The sequence below is a fragment of the Anopheles ziemanni genome, chromosome X (genome assembly GCF_943734765.1).
Source record: "Anopheles ziemanni chromosome X, idAnoZiCoDA_A2_x.2, whole genome shotgun sequence".
Classification (NCBI taxonomy): domain Eukaryota; kingdom Metazoa; phylum Arthropoda; class Insecta; order Diptera; family Culicidae; genus Anopheles; species Anopheles ziemanni.
Window position 1 is genome coordinate 13,791,787 of NC_080707.1, and position 19,946 is coordinate 13,811,732.

The 19,946-nt window shown below is 48.0% G+C and overlaps 1 protein-coding gene across 1 annotated transcript in view; it reads right to left on the minus strand.

The window, feature by feature from the left end:
* Positions 1-19,946, minus strand: part of LOC131291107 (protein gone early) — a 52,217-nt gene that overhangs the window by 22,353 nt on the left and 9,918 nt on the right. Inside the window, exon 3 of the mRNA XM_058320297.1 lies at positions 13,660-13,969. Within this exon, the coding sequence (XP_058176280.1) occupies positions 13,660-13,969 (310 nt within the window). The remainder of the gene's footprint in view (positions 1-13,659; positions 13,970-19,946) is intronic.

Consider the following 19,946-nt stretch of genomic DNA (forward strand, 5'->3'; position numbering starts at 1 on the left):
GTTCGTCTGGCTTCGGAGCAAGATTCGCAGGTGCTGGAGCTGGAGCTACAGCCAGCGCAGGAGCAGCTGGATTCGGTGGTTCAGGATTCGGTGGTGCAGGATTCGGAGGTGGAGCAGTGGCTAAGGCCGAGACTAAGGTTATCGTGAAGCCTGCGGAAGTTAAGAAGCACTTCTACTACCACGTTGCGCCTGCGGATGCTATTGCCGATGCTGAAGCCGACACCCTGACCATCACACCCAAGAAGCACTACAAGATCATCTTCATCAAGGCCCCGACGGTGAGTGCCAACGCCGGATCCAGCGCTTACGCCGCCAGCAAGACCGAGGAGAAGACGCTCGTCTACGTGCTCGTCAACAAGCCTTCTCAGGCCAAGGCTGGTGCCGCCGCCGATGCCAGCTCGTTCGTGTCCGGCAAGCCGGAGGTCTACTTCATCAAGTACCAGGGTCCGCAAGCCAAGGCCACGGCCACCTCGTCCGCCGGTGCCTATGCCGATGCTGGTGCATTCGGATCTGCTGGATTCGATGGTGCTGGAGCGTCTGGTAAAGCTGCAGTTAGCGGTGATGTTGGGCCTGTAGCACGAAAACCATAGGGAGTTACCGACGAATCCATTCTTTCAACAAGTGCCTTACGTGAATTTCCGGAGGTTCCGCGAATCTCTGTCTAATATCTGTTTATCCCTCTGTGTCGTTCGACCCTAAGATCGGGTTTCTTTGTAAAACAAAGTAAACAAGTAAGATAGATTTATTTTTCGTTAGGAAACGTGTGGCAACAAACACACCGCTAGGTAGCTCCAGTGATCGAAACACGTGAACAGCGAAAGCGTGAACAAGACATCTCCCGTGGTAGTGCAGTAGTGTAGCAGGCAGGACACCGCGTACAGCTCTTGCACGAAAATAGTGTATCATAAGTACAAAACAAAACGGAAGAACGAAAGCAACGAAGAAATCAGCATTGTACCGGTAGAGAAAGACAACGCAAACAATATACAAACATGTCTTAAACACGTTAACAAATGGGTAAAATTTAATAAAAATTAAACATGTGTATCACAATCCAATATAAATACTGTTGATTGCTTTTCTTTTTTTTTCTTTTTTCAAAATCACTCTCGTCCTTGTGAAAGAAGGACAGATGAGTAAGAAATTTTCAAAAAATCACAAATTTTAACGCACAATTGGGAAAGATATCGTTCTTGAAAGTTGCCCAAAGAGACAAAACTTTGTGATTTTAAAATATTTGCTTTGTATTTAATATTAATTTTGAGATATTTTTTAATATGTTATACATTGTTGCGGAAAAAGACTAAATATGGTATACATTCAAAAACAAAGAAAAAAAACTTACAAACATTTTTGGCATTGAAAAGTTTCACAAGCTAGTTCTATTTTGGAACTAAACGTAACTTTTTGCAACTTTATCAGCATTGACCGCACCAAAAAAATGATGTGCTCGAAAGGAAACCGAAACCGATATTGCTTTTCGACACCGGTGTTGCCGGACGTTAGTGCTACAATGTGTTAAGAAAGCACAATTATAAAATTAGCTGCGCGACCTTGCGATTTTGGATAGAAGTAAAATTGGAAGAATCAAAGTCAAAGTGTAAGTGTAAAAATGGTCAACAGATTTGTAAATGTTGGTTTTTCATTGAACACTCATTGCAACTTTAATCAAAACACGACTGAAATTATTTGAAAATATTAAGCGTATTGTTTTATGAACAGCTAACAACAATAGTTACACGTGAATTTATTTAATTTTATTCACGGAAATGTAAAAAAAGGAAAAAATAGAAGCACTATTTTTAACCCTAAATTTAACCAATCCATTTGGTTCGGCTGTCAATCGCAGATAAAATAGAACATCAATTCAATATTTCTTCATGTCCTTTGCATGTTTTCAAATATCTGTTGAAATACAAGATTTTCCATTTTGGGAATCCAATGTAAAAAATCGGCCCACGACCAACGACTAAACTTCAAATTAGCAACAACCATATCAAGACCCAATCAGTATTCAGCAAGCTGAAAATGCATGCCGACAAAAACGAAACTAAGCCGACAGGAAAGTGCAGGCATGAAATTTATCCTCTACTTTATAGATATAAAGAGGATGCTGTCTAACGCAAACTTGCATATACAATGAAGAAATAAGGAGTATATATATAGCGAAAATTCTGTCCACACTTCAGTCACGTTTGATCGTTGCTACGAGAAAACACAGCGTACAGCCATCACATTAACTCAGCGAACATTACAGCCCAAGTGCAGCAGTGGTGTAAATTGTTGTACTGGTCAGAATGCGTGCTTTTGTGGTGAGTTCTCGGTACATCGTGTGGAAGTGCATAGACGTCCTAGCCACCAAAACACCAGCACGCACGTTCAGAAGCTCGTCCGGATCAACGATCAACTCCTGTCAGGACGGAACGTCTTCAATCAACTTCCTAGGAATTCTTCGACAATCCTAGAGCTACTCTGCGTGCGTGCCGGTGTTGTTCGGAGCTAAGGAATATTGCCTACACCAAGAGGTCCTTGGACCAGCTCTCAGAATTGTTTCCACGCCCAAACAATTTCTAATTTCACCGTATTGTCTATTTTCTTTAATTCCGTGAAGATCTTCGTAGCCTGTTTGGCCGTGGTTTCGGCCGACATTGGGCTTGATCTGCAACGGGGCGGTGGTAGCGGGGTGAGCATTGACTACGTCCCAACCAGCTACCAGGACAGCAGCGCTGGCGCAAGCGCTGATGCCCGATCGTTCGGAGGAGCTGGCGGTGCTGGAGCCGGTGCGAGCGCTAATGCCGCTGCATTCGGAGGTGCTGGAGCTGGAGGTCAAGCCAGCGCATTGGGATTCGGATTCGGCGGAGCAGGAGCCGTAGGTGGAGCAGTGGCTAAGGCCCAGGTCCGTGTCTTTTACAAGCCCCCGAGGTCTACAAGTACTTCTACTATCATATCGCGCCCGCGGATGCTACGGCCGCCGCCGAAGCCGACACCCTCACCATCACCCCGAAGAAGCACTACAAGATCATCTTCATCAAAGCCCCGACTGAGGCTGCAAAGGCCGGATCCAACGCATACGCCGCCAGCAAGACCGAGGAGAAGACCATCGTCTACGTGCTCGTCAACAAGCCCGTTCAGGCCAAGTCTGATGCCAATGCCGCTGGAGCCAGCTCGTTCGTGTCCGGCAAGCCGGAGGTCTACTTTATCAAGTACCAGGGTCCACAAGCCAAGGCCACCTCGTCCGCCTATGCCAAAGCTGGTGCATACGGATCTACTTTGGGTAGTGCTGGAGCGTCTGCTGGAGCCGAAGCTAGAGCTGGCGCTAGAGGTTTCGGGGGTGCTGGAGCTGGAGCTAACGCGCGCGCGACTGCTGGTGCTGGAGCCGGAGCTGGAAGTTCTAGAGCCGGCGCTGGAGCGAACGCAGCTGCTAACGCTAATGCCTTCGGTCGCACCGGTGGATTCGGTGGAAACAGCGGCTTCAGCGGAGCTAGTGCCGTCGCTAGCGCTAATGCTAATGCTGGTAACACTCAAATTTACTAAGCACCCGTACATCACCGAAACGGAGCTGACGAAGTGACAGAGTCTCACAATCAGATTCTCATATGTGGCCAGAGAACCCAACAAACGCCCCCGAAACGGACTTACCCGACCGGAGTGTAATAGGATGTAAACGAAACGATTTGAAAAGTGAGTGCATTAGCCATCCCCATCCTGCCGGGTTGCCAAAAACCATGCGGATGTTGGCGGCACCAACACGCGAGTCCTTTCTTCCAACAAGTACCTTACGTATATTTCCTGCGATTCCTCGAATCTCTGTCTAACCTCTCGTTCTCCCTCTCTGTCTTGTAGTTTAGAGACTATGCGACTATCGGGTCGGTTTTCTTTGTAAAACGAAGTAAACAAGTAAGATAGATTTATTTTTCGTTAGGAAGCGTGTGTCAACTAACACACCGCTAGGTAGCTCCAGTGATCGAAACACGTGAACAGCGAAAGCGTGAACAAGACATCTCCCGTGGTAGTGCAGTAGTGTAGCAGGCAGGACACCACGTACAGCTCTTACACGAAAATAGTGTATCATAAGCACAAAACAAAACGGAAGAACGAAAGCAACGAAGAAATCAGCATTGTACCGGTAGAGCTAGACAACGCAAATAATATACAAACATGTCTTATACACGTTAAAAAATGGGTAAAATGTAATAAATATTAACCATGTGTGTTAAAACAAGTTCTGAAACTATAAACACTGTCGTCCTTCTTTGCTTATGGCGTACGTGCGAATTGTGTTATGAATAGCTACGAACAATATTCCCACGATAGTTAGATTACCATATTATCTATTGGAGGCAAGTTCATCTGCGGAAAGGAAAAAATCGAACAGACAAGCTTTGGCTGACCCGAGGATCGGTGTAATAATTGGGTTTTTGCCCATAAACCCAGGCATTTTCCATTTAACATTACGCAGTGGTTTTCTATGCAGAAATATGTGTAGCTTCAAATGTGGAAATATCATGGTATCATAACATGAAAACTGATACTCAAAGTGATGGACATGGAGGAAGTTACGGACCAACCATTTCATAGCCGGTTAGATCATGTTGAGGAACAGTGGTCTTGCCTACATCGACTAGAATTTCATATACTGCGCATCCGAGGCTTTAGTATCCTGGAGCTCCCGATCGGACTAGCCGTAATTAGATACAATAAGCCTTTATCAAGTTTAGCATTTCTTTTTTCATGTGGTAACAATCAGTCCGCTCTGGCCGCAAATTTCAGCTTTGCGGAACTGTGTTGCGCGCCGTCGCCTGTTAAAACTGACAATGTTCACTTGTCCTATCGTACACATAAGGCTGAGCTAAATAGATGACAAAAAGAAAGTTCTAATCAGACTTCAGTGTCAACGTAGAGATATCCTGTTCAAAGGAAGTGCTGTTCTTTGGTGTATTGGAAGACAAGATGCGTGCATTTGCGGTAAGTCCCCCATCCTATATTCATTTTTAATTACTGGTAGCCAATGTGCACTACACATTTCTGAAGAGCACATGCATGTACGCACGCAGAGTAGTCCAGGATAGTTCATCTGCTGAAGCAAAAGTTCAACAATCAACCTTACTGGAGCCTAGAACCAGAGATACTGGAGATATACGTCTCTCATAAAAAATTAACATTAGATTGAAAAAGTACATGGACATAAAATTCTATATTAAACATGAATCTTTGAATGAAGATCAATTAAATAGTTTCTCTTATGGTTAATCCCGTTAATTTCTGGATTAAAAAATTGATAAAAGATGTAAAAATCGTTTAATGTCACTATCAAAACGTATATTCGACATTTAAGGCATCTGGCTCGCGGTTTCTTTCATGGACCGACCTCTGAACTCGACCATTACACTATGCACCTGACTATGTTATATTTGTTTGGAGTAGTTTTATACTCTCCTTCAAACAAATGCCGAAGCCGCATGTTAAGATATCGATCTGCCAATGTATGATGTTTCTCCATTTATTACAGCACATTGTTGTACAAAATGGAGATCTGTAAATGCAGAAACGGGAACTAAAACTAACTAAATGCACATACAAACTTTCGCTTTCTCGGGATAGTTGTAACATTTCTATTAGACGAAAAATACATAGTGCGCTCAGCGTTTGGTTCAACCAAAACGATGTGCAAAAACCATCAAAATTAACGCCTTACCTAACCACGGAAGTACGCGCTAGATGCGATGAAGCAGATTTTGTCATTTCCAAGAACCGGTCTAAACAGCCCGCCCGGAGGACTGGCTAGAATCTGAGCCATGGTCGAAGGTCAAAGGCAAAGGAAAAGAATGAAGAAGTAATCGGAGCAATCGAATCGCTAACGATCGGGGTAAAATGGCAAAGTGCAAAGACTATGCTAATATTATAATGTAGAAAAGCAAGCAGGACCTGTGCTGATTAATACTTGCAACCCACTGGCGAGCGAGAGGAAGATAGAAGATGAATCTGCATGAGCTAAACTGGTTCCCATGAGCCTGTTTTCCCGTCACTCTTTTTCACATACCTTCAGATGATAATGCGAATGTTTGGTAAGGTTAACTTGGCCAACAACAAAACCACAAACTAGCTACAACCGTATCAAGACCCAATCAGTATTCAGCAAGCTGAAAATGCATGCCGACAAAAACAAACCGATACCAAACCGACAGAGAAGAGCAGGGGTGAAGACGAATCAGTTTATCGCTGAAGTGGTGGATTTATTGTCATCTTTATAGTTTAAAAAAGGATGAGATCTAACGCAAACCTGCATATACAATGAAGAAATAAGGAGTATATATATAGCGAAAATTCTGTCCACACTTCAGTCACGTTTGATCGTTGCTACGAGAAGACACAGCGTACAGCCATCACATTAACTCAGCGAACATTACAGCCCAAGTGCAGCAGTCGTGTAAATTGTTGTACTAGTCAGAATGCGTGCTTTTGTGGTGAGTTCTCGGTACATCGTGTGGAAGTGCATAGACGTCCTAGTCACCAGAACACCAGCACGCACGTTCAGAAGCTCGTCCGGATCAACGATCAACTCTTGTCAGGACGGAACGTCTTCAATCAACTTCCTAGGAATTCTTCGACAATCCTAGAGCTACTCTGCGTGCGTGCCGGTGTTGTTCGGAGCTAAGGAATATTGCCTACACCAAGAGGTCCTTGGACCAGCTCTCAGAATTGTTTCCACGCCCAAACAATTTCTAATTTCACCGTATTGTCTATTTTCTTTAATTCCGTGAAGATCTTCGTAGCCTGTTTGGCCGTGGTTTCGGCCGACATTGGGCTTGATCTGCAACGGGGCGGTGGTAGCGGGGTGAGCATTGACTACGTCCCAACCAGCTACCAGGACAGCAGCGCTGGCGCAAGCGCTGATGCCCGATCGTTCGGAGGAGCTGGCGGTGCTGGAGCCGGTGCCGGCGCTAATGCCGCTGCATTCGGAGGTGCTGGTGGTGCCGGATTCGGAGGTGCTGGTGGTGCCGGATTTGGAGGTGCTGGTGGTGCCGGATTTGGAGGTGCTGGTGGTGCCGGATTTGTAGGTGCTGGAGCCAGAGCAGGAGCAGGAGCAGCTGGATTCGGTGGATCAGGATTCGGTGGAGCCGGAGCAGGAGCTGGAGCCGCAGCACAAGCAGGATCTGCAGCTGGATTCGGTGGATCTGGATTCGGTGGAGCTGGAGCCGGAGCAGGTGCTGGAGCGGGTTCGTCTGCCTTCGGAGCAAGATTCGAAGGTGATGGAGCAGTGGCTAAGGCCCAGACTAAGGTTATCGTGAAGCCTGCGGAAGTTAAGAAGCACTTCTACTACCACGTTGCGCCTGCGGATGCTATTGCCGATGCTGAAGCCGACACCCTGACCATCACGCCCAAGAAGCACTACAAGATCATCTTCATCAAGGCCCCGACGGTGAGTGCCAACGCCGGATCCAGCGCTTACGCCGCCAGCAAGACCGAGGAGAAGACGCTCGTCTACGTGCTCGTCAACAAGCCTTCTCAGGCCAAGGCTGGTGCCGCCGCCGATGCCAGCTCGTTCGTGTCCGGCAAGCCGGAGGTCTACTTCATCAAGTACCAGGGTCCGCAAGCCAAGGCCACGGCCACCTCGTCCGCCGGTGCCTATGCCGATGCTGGTGCATTCGGATCTGCTGGTTTGGGTGGTGCTGGAGCGTCTGCTGGAGCCGCTGCTGGAGCCGCTGCTGGAGCTGGCGCTGGAGGTTTCGGAGGTTTCAGCGATGCTGGAGCTGGAGCTACTGCACGCGCGGGCGCTGGTGCCGGTGCTGGTGGTGCTGGATTCGGAGCCGGAGCTGGTGGTGCTGGATTCGGAGCCGGAGCTGGTGGTGCTGGATTCGGAGCCGGAGCTGGAGGTGCTGGATTCGGAGCAGGCGCTGGAGCGAACGCAGCTGCTAACGCTGATGCCTTCGGTCGCACCGGTGGATTCGGTGGAAACAGCGGCTTCAGCGGAGCTAGTGCCGACGCTAGCGCTAATGCTAATGCTGGTAACACTCAAATTTACTAAACACCCGTACATCACCGAAACGGAGCTGACGGAGTGAAAGTGTCTCACAATCGGATACATACTCATATGCGTCCAGATTACCCAACAAACGCCCCCGAAACGGACTTACCCGACCGGAGTGTAATAGGATGTAAACGAAACGATTTGAAAAGTGAGTGCACTAGCCATCCCCATCCTGCCGGTTTGCTTAAAACCATGCGGATGTTGGCGGCACCAACACGCGAGTCCTTTCTTCCAACAAGTACCTTACGTATATTTCCTGCGATTCCTCGAATCTCTGTCTAACCTCTCGTTCTCCCTCTCTGTCTTGTAGTTTAGAGACTATGCGACTATCGGGTCGGTTTTCTTTGTAAAACGAAGTAAACAAGTAAGATAGATTTATTTTTCGTTAGGATCAAAAACAAAAGCCATCAAGCAAGCACAAGATCAAGCTCTCAGTAAAAGATCAACGATGAAGTGTAAAAAGTTTATAACAACGAAGATATCAACATTGTATCGTTTAAAAAAAACAACACGCTCACACTTGTACACAAACACATACACACACATACAGCAGAGTACGAAAAAGAAACAACAGAAGATGAATAAAAGCTAATATAAAAATTAAACAAATCCACGTTTGTGCAATCCTTTGTTTCGCCGAAATAGAACCAACTGACAGCCGCAAGAGAGTCAACAAACGGCGAAAAGAGAATGCTAATCTAACGCAATCGGTGGAAAATGTAAATCTGCGCCTGTGCGCCATTATATCGATACTAAACTGTCGGTTGAAGGTCATGGGACCGGGAAGAATACGTGTGTTTTGGGGCGCGCCGAATCGCTGATGAGTGGAGAAATGTCAAAGTGCTAATCGAGTCGGCTTATCCGAGGCACATCTGGTTAGAAAACTCGACCGACTGGAGCTCGCCGGACCGTGGTGTGCTTTGGCCGTGCCGCAAACACCTAAGCAAGATGGCGGCATCTAGCGATCATCCGCACGGAGCCGGGGTAGGCGTCCAGATGAACATTTGAAAATAGAACAACACTTTGAAACACACAAAAAAAAACATGAGGAAGAATCCCATCAATAAAACAAATCAAATAACGATGGCGATAGAGCGTTGCGAGAGTATTATTTTCCTCGGAATCGATTACGCAGGTGAGTGATTCGCTGTTTCGCGAAAGGAGAAGCGAAAGGGTTTGCAGGTTCAGGTTCAAGGTGAGCGGCGGCATATTCGTGGGCCAAGAGGATCGCTCGTGAGAAGAGCTCAAATAGAACGACTTTAATACTCTCGAAGGACACCAAGCTTTGAAATAGATGTCTCATCATTTTTTGTCACTTATTCAAAACATGAAAATAAACAATTAATTAACGTATCATTTAAAACTACCTTCAACGTATATAAACGTATTTGCTAAACATCAGTTGTTTTGATTTTGTACAATCGCCGTGATATATTTTACAAATTTTGGTAAGTACCAGACTTTTAATTTGTTGATGATTTTGGTAAATTTTCTTGTTGAATTCAGCTTTGGAAAATTATCTTACAAGTATAACCAACAATCTTCATATTTACATTCATACTAAACAAACAAGTTTTAGATATGGACAACATTTACATCTGGAGATAAAAACTGATGAGTTAGAGCCAAACTCAATCGCGAAAGAGACAGAAGTTCATGTGCTTTTTCAATCATAGCGGATTTAAAGGCAAAGACAGGAGGCAAAGACTTCACAATATATCAAACAAAGGTTTATTTAGAACGTTGCGAGAACATCTTCCTTGGCGGAATGACGCAGGCGTGTGGTTCGCTATTTCGCGAAAGAGTTTTAGGGTCGAGGAGTTGTGCTAATATTTTGGTGAACGATCAAAATGACACCGACGCGTATGCCGCGCTCCGATTCACCGCATTGTGTGCCTTCCACATCCGCTAGCCCATTACCAGCTCCCCGGTATCGATCGAGCAAGGATCATAGCTATTGCTATCCTACCCGAGAGATGCTGCTCCGTCAACACGAAGATTCAAACAACCGCCTACGGTACAGATGGTGTAGATTAGGGAGCATTGGATGGGGTGGGGTATCTTCTGCCTGTGCAGCTTGACAATACGGTCGATACGAGCCGGCTGGGCGAGATCATCCCCGAGGTTTGCCGAGAACACGCTGACGTTTCGCTTACGCGCCCAATCGGAAGGCAAGAGACACGCCACATACAAAATATAACTACTACCCGTCGGGGGCCGATACCAAGACACGTGCACGCATCACACCCCACTCGTAAAATCCGAGACGAGATAGCCAACCAGCAACGCCCAGCTCGGCCGTGGCTCGGTAGACGAAAAATTTCTAACCAGATTTTGGAGACCCCCTCCCCTAGCGCGCGTATGCATCGCAATCGGATGCAGATAAACGGCATGACGCATGGCGGGGGGTGTGGAAGGGAGGTGCCAGGTATTGGAGGTGGTCGGAGATTTTGGCAGGACCTATTCGCGGGAGGGGCGCGGTCGGCTATATGATCATTCGGCGCCATTATGGACCACACCGTAGCCTGATAGCTTAGCGGCTAGACAAACAGGGTGGTGGAGCAGCACAAGAGACAGAGAGAGAGAGAGCGAGAGGTAGAGAGACGGAGAGGGAGGTAGTGAATTAGCACCCCCAAAACGGAGCATCTTCTGGCCCGCGGGTGGGTATATATATAGCGAAAGGTCCTGTTCCTGCCTTAGTCAAGTTCGCTCGTCGCAACGAGAGACGACACACACAATCCCCAACCAACGCCCAACAACGAGCTCTTGCCACGAGAAGCCCCCCAACGCCGTTCGTGTTGTTCCACAGTAGCAGCTGGAATCAGTGCAAAGATGCGTGCTTTTGTGGTGAGTGCGCCGGAAATTCGGCTCAGCTAGCGCGGCCGCACAATCGCACCTGGAACCTGGCACGCGATCAACGATCAACTCCCCCCGAATGTCGCTCAGCAATCAATCCTAGCTCTCCGGGACTCCAGGCGTGCGTTGTGTGTCGCTGGTGGCGAAGAGGAGTGTTTCAGAGGTGGGATGTGTTAGATCAAAGCTCGCTAACCGTCGGTTCGTCTCTGTTGTCTTTCTGTTCCGATCTAGATCTTCGCCGCCTGTTTGGCAGTGGCGTCGGCCGACATCGGATTGAAGCTGCGCCAGGCCGCGGCCCTCGGTGCCGCTAGCAGCTACGACGTCGGACAGCAGTCCGTGTCGGTGGACTACGCGCCGGTCGTGTACGAGGACACCATCACCGAGGGTGGCCGCTCGTTCGGAGGTGCTGCCGCCGGTGCTAACTCGTTCGCCGGAGCCGGAGCTGGCTCGGGAGTCGGATTCGGTGGTGCCGGAGCTGGTGCCGTTGCTGGCGCTAGCGCTGGTGCTAGCAGCAGCAGCGGGGACTACGCTGCCGGTTACCAGGCTGGCCTCCGCGCAGGAGCCGCCGCTTCTGCCGGTGCTTCTGCCGGTGCTTCTGCCGGTGCTTCGGCTGGTGCGGCCGGTGGTGCCGCAACCCGCTTCGGAGGTTCCGGTTCATTCTCCGGATCGGCGGCCAACAGCTTCGCTTCGGGCTCCAGCTTCGGATCGGGCTCCGGCTTCGGTGCGGGCTCTGCCGCCGGTGCTGGTGCTAGTGCGACCGCTTCCGCCAAGGCCCAGACCCGTGTCGTGTACGCCGCGCCGGAAATCCGCAAGCACTTCTACTACCATGTCGCGCCCGCTGAGGCTCAGGCCGAGGCTGAAGCCGATACCCTCACCATCACCCCGAAGAAGCACTACAAGATCATCTTCATCAAGGCCCCGACGGTGAGTGCCAACGCCGGAGCAGCATCGCGTGCCGCCAGCAAGACCGAGGAGAAGACCATCGTCTACGTGCTCGTCAACAAGCCAGCGCAGGCCAAGGCCGGTGCCCAAGCCGACGCCAGCTCCTTCGCGTCTGCCAAGCCGGAGGTCTACTTCATCAAGTACCAGGGCAAGGACGCTGCGGCCGCCGCCTCTGCTTCCGCTTCCGCTGCCGCCAACGCCGCCTCGGGTGCATTCTCCGGAGCCGGAGCTGGAGCTGGAGCCGGAGCGAACGCTCTCGCTGGAGCTGGAGCGAACGCCCTCGCCGGAGCTGGAGCTAGCGCACTCTCCGCAGGTGGATCGTTCGTCAACGATGCCGGTTTCGATGGTGGATTCGGTGGCTTCTCCAACGCCGGTGCGTCTGCTGGCGCCTCCGCCGGTGCCTCGGCCCTCGGTAACGACTTTGTCGACTTCAACGTCCGCCAGGGAGACGTCTCGGCTGCGTCGGCTGGCAGCAGCGGCTACAACGCTGGCTTCACCGCCGGCTACACCGAGGCCGCTGCTGGTGCGAGCGCTTCCGCCGGTGCCAGTGCCGGTGCCGGTTTCGGCGTGACCCCCGCTTACGATAGCGGAGCGGATACCGTCGTCTACTAGGCAAACGGCTACCCAAAGCGAACGCACAGCACACATACTTAAAAGTCACACGCACACACACTAAACAACAACAAAAAAAAACACGCACAGGACGACAAACGCAGCTCGAACGATGATGAGATTACCGACACACGACATTGAGAACCTCGAGGCCCTAGGACTAGAGATCGACGAAAAGTATAAAAAAAAGAACAGCGCCGGAAGAGATCCTGCCGGCGCGTTTCTCCCCAACTTCCCCCACTTCTATCTTTCTCTCGTACCGGAAGCTACGAAACAAACGGTACACACTTCCCAAAAAACCTTAGTACAAGTAGCGTGGCAGAGCGCGCATACGGATGAGATGAGAAAATCAATAAAGAACCTGTATATTAGTTGAAAACAACTCGAAAGCCACCCGGCGGTCTGTCGTCATTGTCTCAAGCTCATTATTGAGAAATAAAAATAAATTCGGAGGCGCGCAAGAGGGAGACCTTGGTGACAACATTGCGTCATAAATCACCAATGGAACCACCTGGAGTCCGAAGCTTAAAAAAACAACCCGAACCGAACCCGGGGAGCGAGAAGAAATGGCCCCGCTGGGTGGAACATGTAGATCACGGATCTTCCCGAAGCCTAGGCTTCTATGGGGTCTGACCTTGATCTATGAAACCCCTGGCGCGACCGCCCCAGTCCGCCGGTTAATCCAAACAGGTCTAACAGGTATTTCACCAAAAAAGTCAACGCGCAGCGACAGCGGGCGAAGATGGTGCCGAGAGTTTGCCTTGCTTTTTTTTTAATTTCGGTGTTTTTTTACACCCCGCCCCCCGTCTTTCCAGCTTAACTTCATCGAACAATAATGTTCGAAGCTCGACATTACATCACCACGATTAGCATAGGCTTCATTATTGACGACTTTGAATCTGGTGGCCTGGTCGGCACGAAAGTTAATGCGCCGGACCGGTTCGATTACACGGGCGGGTTTCTGTACGATACGCTATCGATGATCTACCCGAAGCGCATCGCCAAATTTTTGGGGAAGCGTTTTACAGCGGCCATACTGTGTTTTGCAGCCGCTCGCTAAGCCGGAAGCCATGACAGTGTTGTACGTGTCAAAAAGCATCGAAGAATTGGAATTGGAATTAAATGCAACATTTATTGGTGGGATGATTGACAGCTAACGCTTCCGTTGCCGGACGTGACGGAGAGGGATGGGGAAAAAAGGCAAGATGAAGGGTACTCACCGAGATCGCGGAATATACGGCGGAGCGCCGAGTACGCCTCGCTGTTGCTGACCGTCTCCAGCCGGGTGCAACCGGTGTGCAGCTTGTGTATCATCAGCTGCGTCGAGTAGGACATGGCCGCCGTCGGCAGCTTGCTGATGAACTCGTACGCCTCCGTCGTGCGCTGGTACGCCTCGTGGGCCCGCGGCGACCACTCGCCCTTGTTGGTGTCCCGGAAGGCGTGCGCCTGGAAGCGCTCCTCGAACCGCCCGCAAGCCCACTCGTACGGCGCCAGGCAGGTGGCGACCGACGGCTTCGCCCAGGTCAGGATCTGCAACGAGAAGTACACCATGTATGCATCAAACACGAGAAGCACAGTTCAAACGTCAGTTTTCGGTTGTTTTTTTTTTGACGGGTGTTTGCTTTCGGTTTCATTGAATCTACGCAGCCGGCGCAGGTGATTAATGATGTGTTCGTCAGCGTCGAGCAGCTCGTCCGCCAACAATGCTGGAATGTGACCCTTCAAAACATCCCATGAACCGGTCGAGTACTATTTACCGGTAGTTGAAAGGCAAATACTGTCGGGACGTGCGTTGGGAAGGGGTCGTAACACGCATTCGGTTTTCCTTTTCGATGATCAATATTATGTCCATAAGTGTTGGAATATTGTGCGCTCAATGCCATGTGGTAATAAACAATCGTTATATTTTTACTGTTTTTTTCCACCCCGTAATACAATTTTAGAGCTTCATACAAAAAATACATTTCAATTCTTATCGGTTTTGTTCACGATGTCAGGTTTTCCCCCCTAAATGAAGATAAACATTTTTGAACGAGTTGTTCAATACCAAGTGATTTTCTCGTACTCTTTTTGTTAGACTTCTTCATTATTGATCGTTCTAAAATTTTCTAGCGTCGCGAGTGTCGTCCAAAAACCGACGGCAATTAGTAGTTTACTTTGCAACCAAAATAGCTAAATGCAAATAATACAATTTTCATATCAATCACAAAATAAAATCATTATAAAGAAAACATATCGAAGCTGATTAAAACAAAGATATTTTAAAATAATTTGTGTACAGGATTTATTTCAAGTACAATTTAAAACAATAATTACAAATCAAATATTGATCAAAATTCAAATAGTTTAGTATACACCACTTTTAATGTAACTTTACTATTTATGAATTTTTGAAAATATTAAATAAATCGTTTAAGGTACCCTTCTCGTGCTTGCGGTTCCTCTTTAATCTTCTCGCCCTTTTTTGGAAAACGTGTGCCGACCCCTGGTTTAGTCGATTGACGTGGGTTTAATATCCAATACAAGAAGATGTTTGTTTCCTTTTATTTTAGTTTTATAGAAGTTCAATAAACTAAAGTGAAACGATACGCATCGATCAACGATTACTTCCTTCGTCGTCCATCGAGCTTGCAAAGCGCTCGGAAGCTCCAAAAACGCCCCAAAACGCGCCTCAATGTAGGCAATCGGCAATACCTGCCTTTGATTTGATTTAAATTTAAAACTTCACCACCGGGCAACTCATACTACACACCGGTCGGGAAAAAGGTTTTAAGTTTTCCGTTTTCCGATAAGAAAGTGCACCCCACCCCCAGCAACACTACAAATTACTACCGTGCCAGGGGTTTAGCTTTGTCGTTTTTGGAAGAAGTACCAGCTCATTTGCGCTCGTTCCTCCAGCGTACCAGCTCCTTCCTTCCTCCAGGATAAGGGTGAATAGTTTTTCGATCAAACTCAAATAAATCATCGCTCCAGCCCGGGAGCCCGTTTGTTATCGAGGCACCTCGAGGCACCTGCTTACGAAGTAGTTGCGACCGGGGTTGCAGTTGGGGCGGCTTCGATTGGTTGATGAGTTTGTTGAACTTTGTCCGTGTGCCGTGCTGCTGCAAAAGCTCGCCCGCAAAGCGAGAAAGCTACAGTACGGCATAACTACAGGCGTTTACCAGCCAAGCAGCACAAAATCCTGCTGGGAAAGTGGCGACACCAAAGCCGGTCGGGTCGGTGTGTAAATTAAATTCAATCGTTCACATCCAGCTGAGGCAGGAAATGGTGCCGACGGCTCGAATCGGATCCGGAATCCTGCCCTCCTAGCCGCCACCCTTCCCTTGGTGCGCCCGGTTACAGTTTGCCTACGGTTCGCTTATCACCTTCCACCAAACGAGTGGAGCGAGCCCGGAGGCAACAGCTCCTTACTTCATTATCGAACTTTATCGGGAATGTCCTTCGGTGCCGTTTGGTATTGCTTTTTTGCGCACACCATCACCATGCTGTAAAAGCGGGAAACTCCTCGTTTTCTCCCTGCGAAGGAGAAACACTAACTCCCCGCCTTCACCGCTTTCGGTAGCGATTACTCAAACATGTCGAATATACCGGCGACGTTAAAACAAAGGTGCAGATATCCAAATGAAAACTTGACCAACGGCATGGGGCGTGCAGCTTTAACGAGGGAAGCGTCCATTTTAGGCTCAGCGTGTCAACAGACGAGTCTCGCGTCTCCGTAGTGGGAGTGTAATTAATTGAATAAGAGATTGCCGCCTCAGCACCGTCCACAACCGGCGCCCTTGCGCAGGATAATGTGTCAGGAATGTCCACTCAACTCCAATGTCGCCTTTCTCCCACCAACCTCCGGGTATGCTACAAAAAGGTCGGTGGACGATGGCACCCGTGTGCTTTATCGTTTTTAATTTCCAGGTCCTCTTTGGCGGAGGGGTCGTGGGGCGAATTTATTGTAGCGCCTGCTATGCTGATTGAATTTTAACTACTCCAAAATGCGAACGAGGCAGCATCAAACGCGGCGTCCGTGCATCGTCGTCGTCCAAACGGGAGTGTATGATTAATTGGATACATTCCCAGCGCGTCATACCCGGGCATCGGATGGACGGGAGGCTAAAATAAAGAATTAGATGTTAACATCGGTTGTTATGCGATACTGGGAGAAGTCACTTTGCGCCGCTGCAAGGATACCATTATTAGGCCGAGATCCCGGGGTTCCAAGGTCCACTTCGCCTGATGGGACTTTGGGTGTCAAATGAAAATTCAATTTTTACAACCATCAACAATCGTTGCCCTCCTGATGGCAATCCGATCTGCCTTAATGACATGCCCGTCACTTCATCGCCGAGCGGCACGTGCGGACGTTTGGTCCAGCTCAACCACCTCCTCTCTCTCCCCTCGCACACGAAAACTCCGGAGACCACTTCGTAGCGGAAGCCGCTCGTTTTACTTCTCGCTTCCCATCGTTCTTATCTACCACGCGCGGGCTGGAAAAAGTAAAAAGCCAGCCCTCCGAAGACGCACATCATATCATCCCGCGGATCGCCATGTCCTGGGCTGGCGAAATAAAAAAATCATTTTCATTGCCATTTCCCGTTCGTTCCCGCGCCGTCGATGGGCTGTTCCGCCTTTTTTGGACGTTCGGATGCGTTAGGTTTTTATTTTTATGTTTCCCTGACACTCGCACCGCACGACACATTCGGGTAACGTCAAGAAGTACTTTCGACGAGGCGGCGGGCGGAGCGAGATATTTTCTTGTTCGTTTGTTTGTTTGTTTGGTTCGTTCGTTTGTGCGTTGCATATTTGATGCAAGCAGTGCGAAGGTATTAACGAGTTTCTGATGAGCATTGCGCGAGCGGTTCTTGGACTTTCTTCGGTGGACTCAAATCAAATAGTGTTTGCTTGCACCAAGGAACCCCTCCCACCGGGGGGGTGGGGGCGCCATTAAGACAAGCTGCCGCTGGAAAAGGATTTGACTTAAAATTGCGTCGGGGAAACAAATACTTTTGCCACCTCCATCCTCCATCTGGAGGCGAACTTGCCTCAGCCAGATTTTCCATGGATTGATTCGGATCCTTGCAGCCTATCCCAAACCGGAAAAGACTCTCGGCAGACGGAAAATCGACGAGAAAGTGTGTGTGTATGCGTGTGCATGGGAAAAACTAAAAATTGGTTTTAATGTCAACATCGATTTTACCCCCGGGGGGAAACCGTCGCACAGTGGCTCAGAGTTCGGTCATTTGGTTTGACATTTCATGTAACCAATATTCAAAATCTCACTTCCACATGACAGAAGAGTAGTTTAATAAGAAATCTCCAGAATATTATCTATTTCAAGGCCCAATTTTGAGAGATATGGTTGTTGAAAGTTGCCTAAAGAGAAAAACATGAGGAATGCTTTCAAATATTTGCTTCGTTTTTCATGTTAAATTTGAGAGATTTATACATCGTTGCAAAGGAAATTTTGTTAGCTATCTGGTAATTTTATGAAAATATACAAAAACTTTTCAAAAATAAATAAAAAAAAAGCACTGCAATACTCATGCCTTATACACTTTCATGAACCAATACTTGTTTGGAACTGAACGGAACTCTTTTTGTCCATATCAGAGCAGAAATGGACCACATAGAGCTTCAGGTTTGGCAGTCAAATTCAAGGAAAAGTAAAAAGGTTAACAAATTTTATAAATGCTCTTTTTTATACTTTCAATAACCAATAACCTCTGACTGAGCCACTGTGCGTCCATACCAGACTATCAAAGCAGAAAAGCGAGGCGGAGGGTGAGAGAGAAAGAGAAAATGAAAACGGTGGACACATCTTTGCGTATCTTACGCTCCCAAGCGCCTCCAACCCTCGCACCTTCGTGTTTTTACGAGGAGAAAAGGGCAAGCGGGAAAACTGGTCACCGTCCTAATGGAGGTCACCAGTTGTTTCGTCGTATCCGGAACAAACGGAAAGGATCACGGTGGGGCGAGGAAAAGGAGGGATGCCCGGGCGGTGGGTTTTGATGGTAATGGTTAAATTATTTTCCATTCTTGCGCTACGCTGTTAGTTTTGTTCGTTGGCTTGCCTTCCACTCCGTTGCCTTCCACCACCGCGGGAAAATTACGGTTGGAAAACTGGTCGGAAAAAAACGTGCGACCCGTGGTTTGTGTGTCACTGTGCGAAAAATCCGTGCTCGCGGATTGAGAGTTGATCGAAAGCTCAAGATATCAGGACTGAGTGGAAGAAAAAAGTTAAGCGTTAAACTTTCTTTTGAACTTGTTGTTATTGGTATTAATTTGGAGGAGTTTTGCTGCTCATATTTCCACAAACGCTTGAACGCTATACCTTATACTTTACAATTTTATTATTTTAGGTTCGAAAGGTCGATTTTTAGCTTATTCGAAATGGCGTTAGTGCTTATGCCACTTATACTAGCGAAGAAGGAAAATATTTGGTAGTAGGCCGTGTACTTAGATGAAACAGAAGATCTAGAAAGCAAATCGACATCAACAGAGTATGTGGAACTGTACAAAACCGGCGTAGGAATAAACTGCATAAATCAGATATTGCAGCCTACAAAATTTACTCACAAGTTTTCCATAATCACTACATTCTTGGTGCTAGTTCTTTGTCAATGTTTGTGGGAATAACAGCTTAAAGTATTTACAGTGGCGGATCTACCTAAGGGCGGACTGAGTGGCAACGGAGGGAGTTTATTATACTCTACATACTTATGATACAAACAACAAACATACAAACAAGTCCAACTTTGGTCTTTGGTATAGAAACATTTCCGGTAATGGAAATATCTGGAGGGCCGGATTACCCTACCACTTGGGGCTCCGGAAAAGATTGATCCGCCTCTGAATATTTGGTTAACAAGAATGACTATAACCAACGGAGCATGTTAGATGTGTTCGCTAAGAGATCCGGATATAGCTTCTCAGATATACACGACATGAACACTTCGAGGTCTATTTGATATAAGATCGCAAGGTACATATGGAAGAAGGCACAGGTATGCCGAGCTAAGGATGTGTTGGTATTGAACTTATCCACCCTTGGCACAACTTTCCGGTAACAAACTCAAGATATCCACGGGACTAGGAATCCCAAGATATACTTTGGTTCTTGAGGATCTTCAGGAGGATCTTCAGCAGGTTTCAAATTTCTACTTCCAGGGAGGACCGATTTCAGTCATGTTTTTACTTCTGATATATCTTGTATATATCTCTGCCTCATCAAAGCTTCAAAGTAAGCTCCAGAATACACTTTCAGGCACTGAAATGTCTATGGAATTTGTGCACGAATCCGTCGTAACAAAGTCAGGCCGTGAAACGCATCTGGTACACCTTCCGCTAACACTCCGGCAAACCACCGGGGGGGGCCCGGAAGAACACGCGGGACATTAACAGTATAATTGTGAACACCTAAAACGAAAACCATTACGGTCGCGGGAAGACGAGTAGTGCCTACGAGTGGAATGGTCCCCGTTGTTGAGGCTTCATTTCTAGTCCCACCAAAAATATA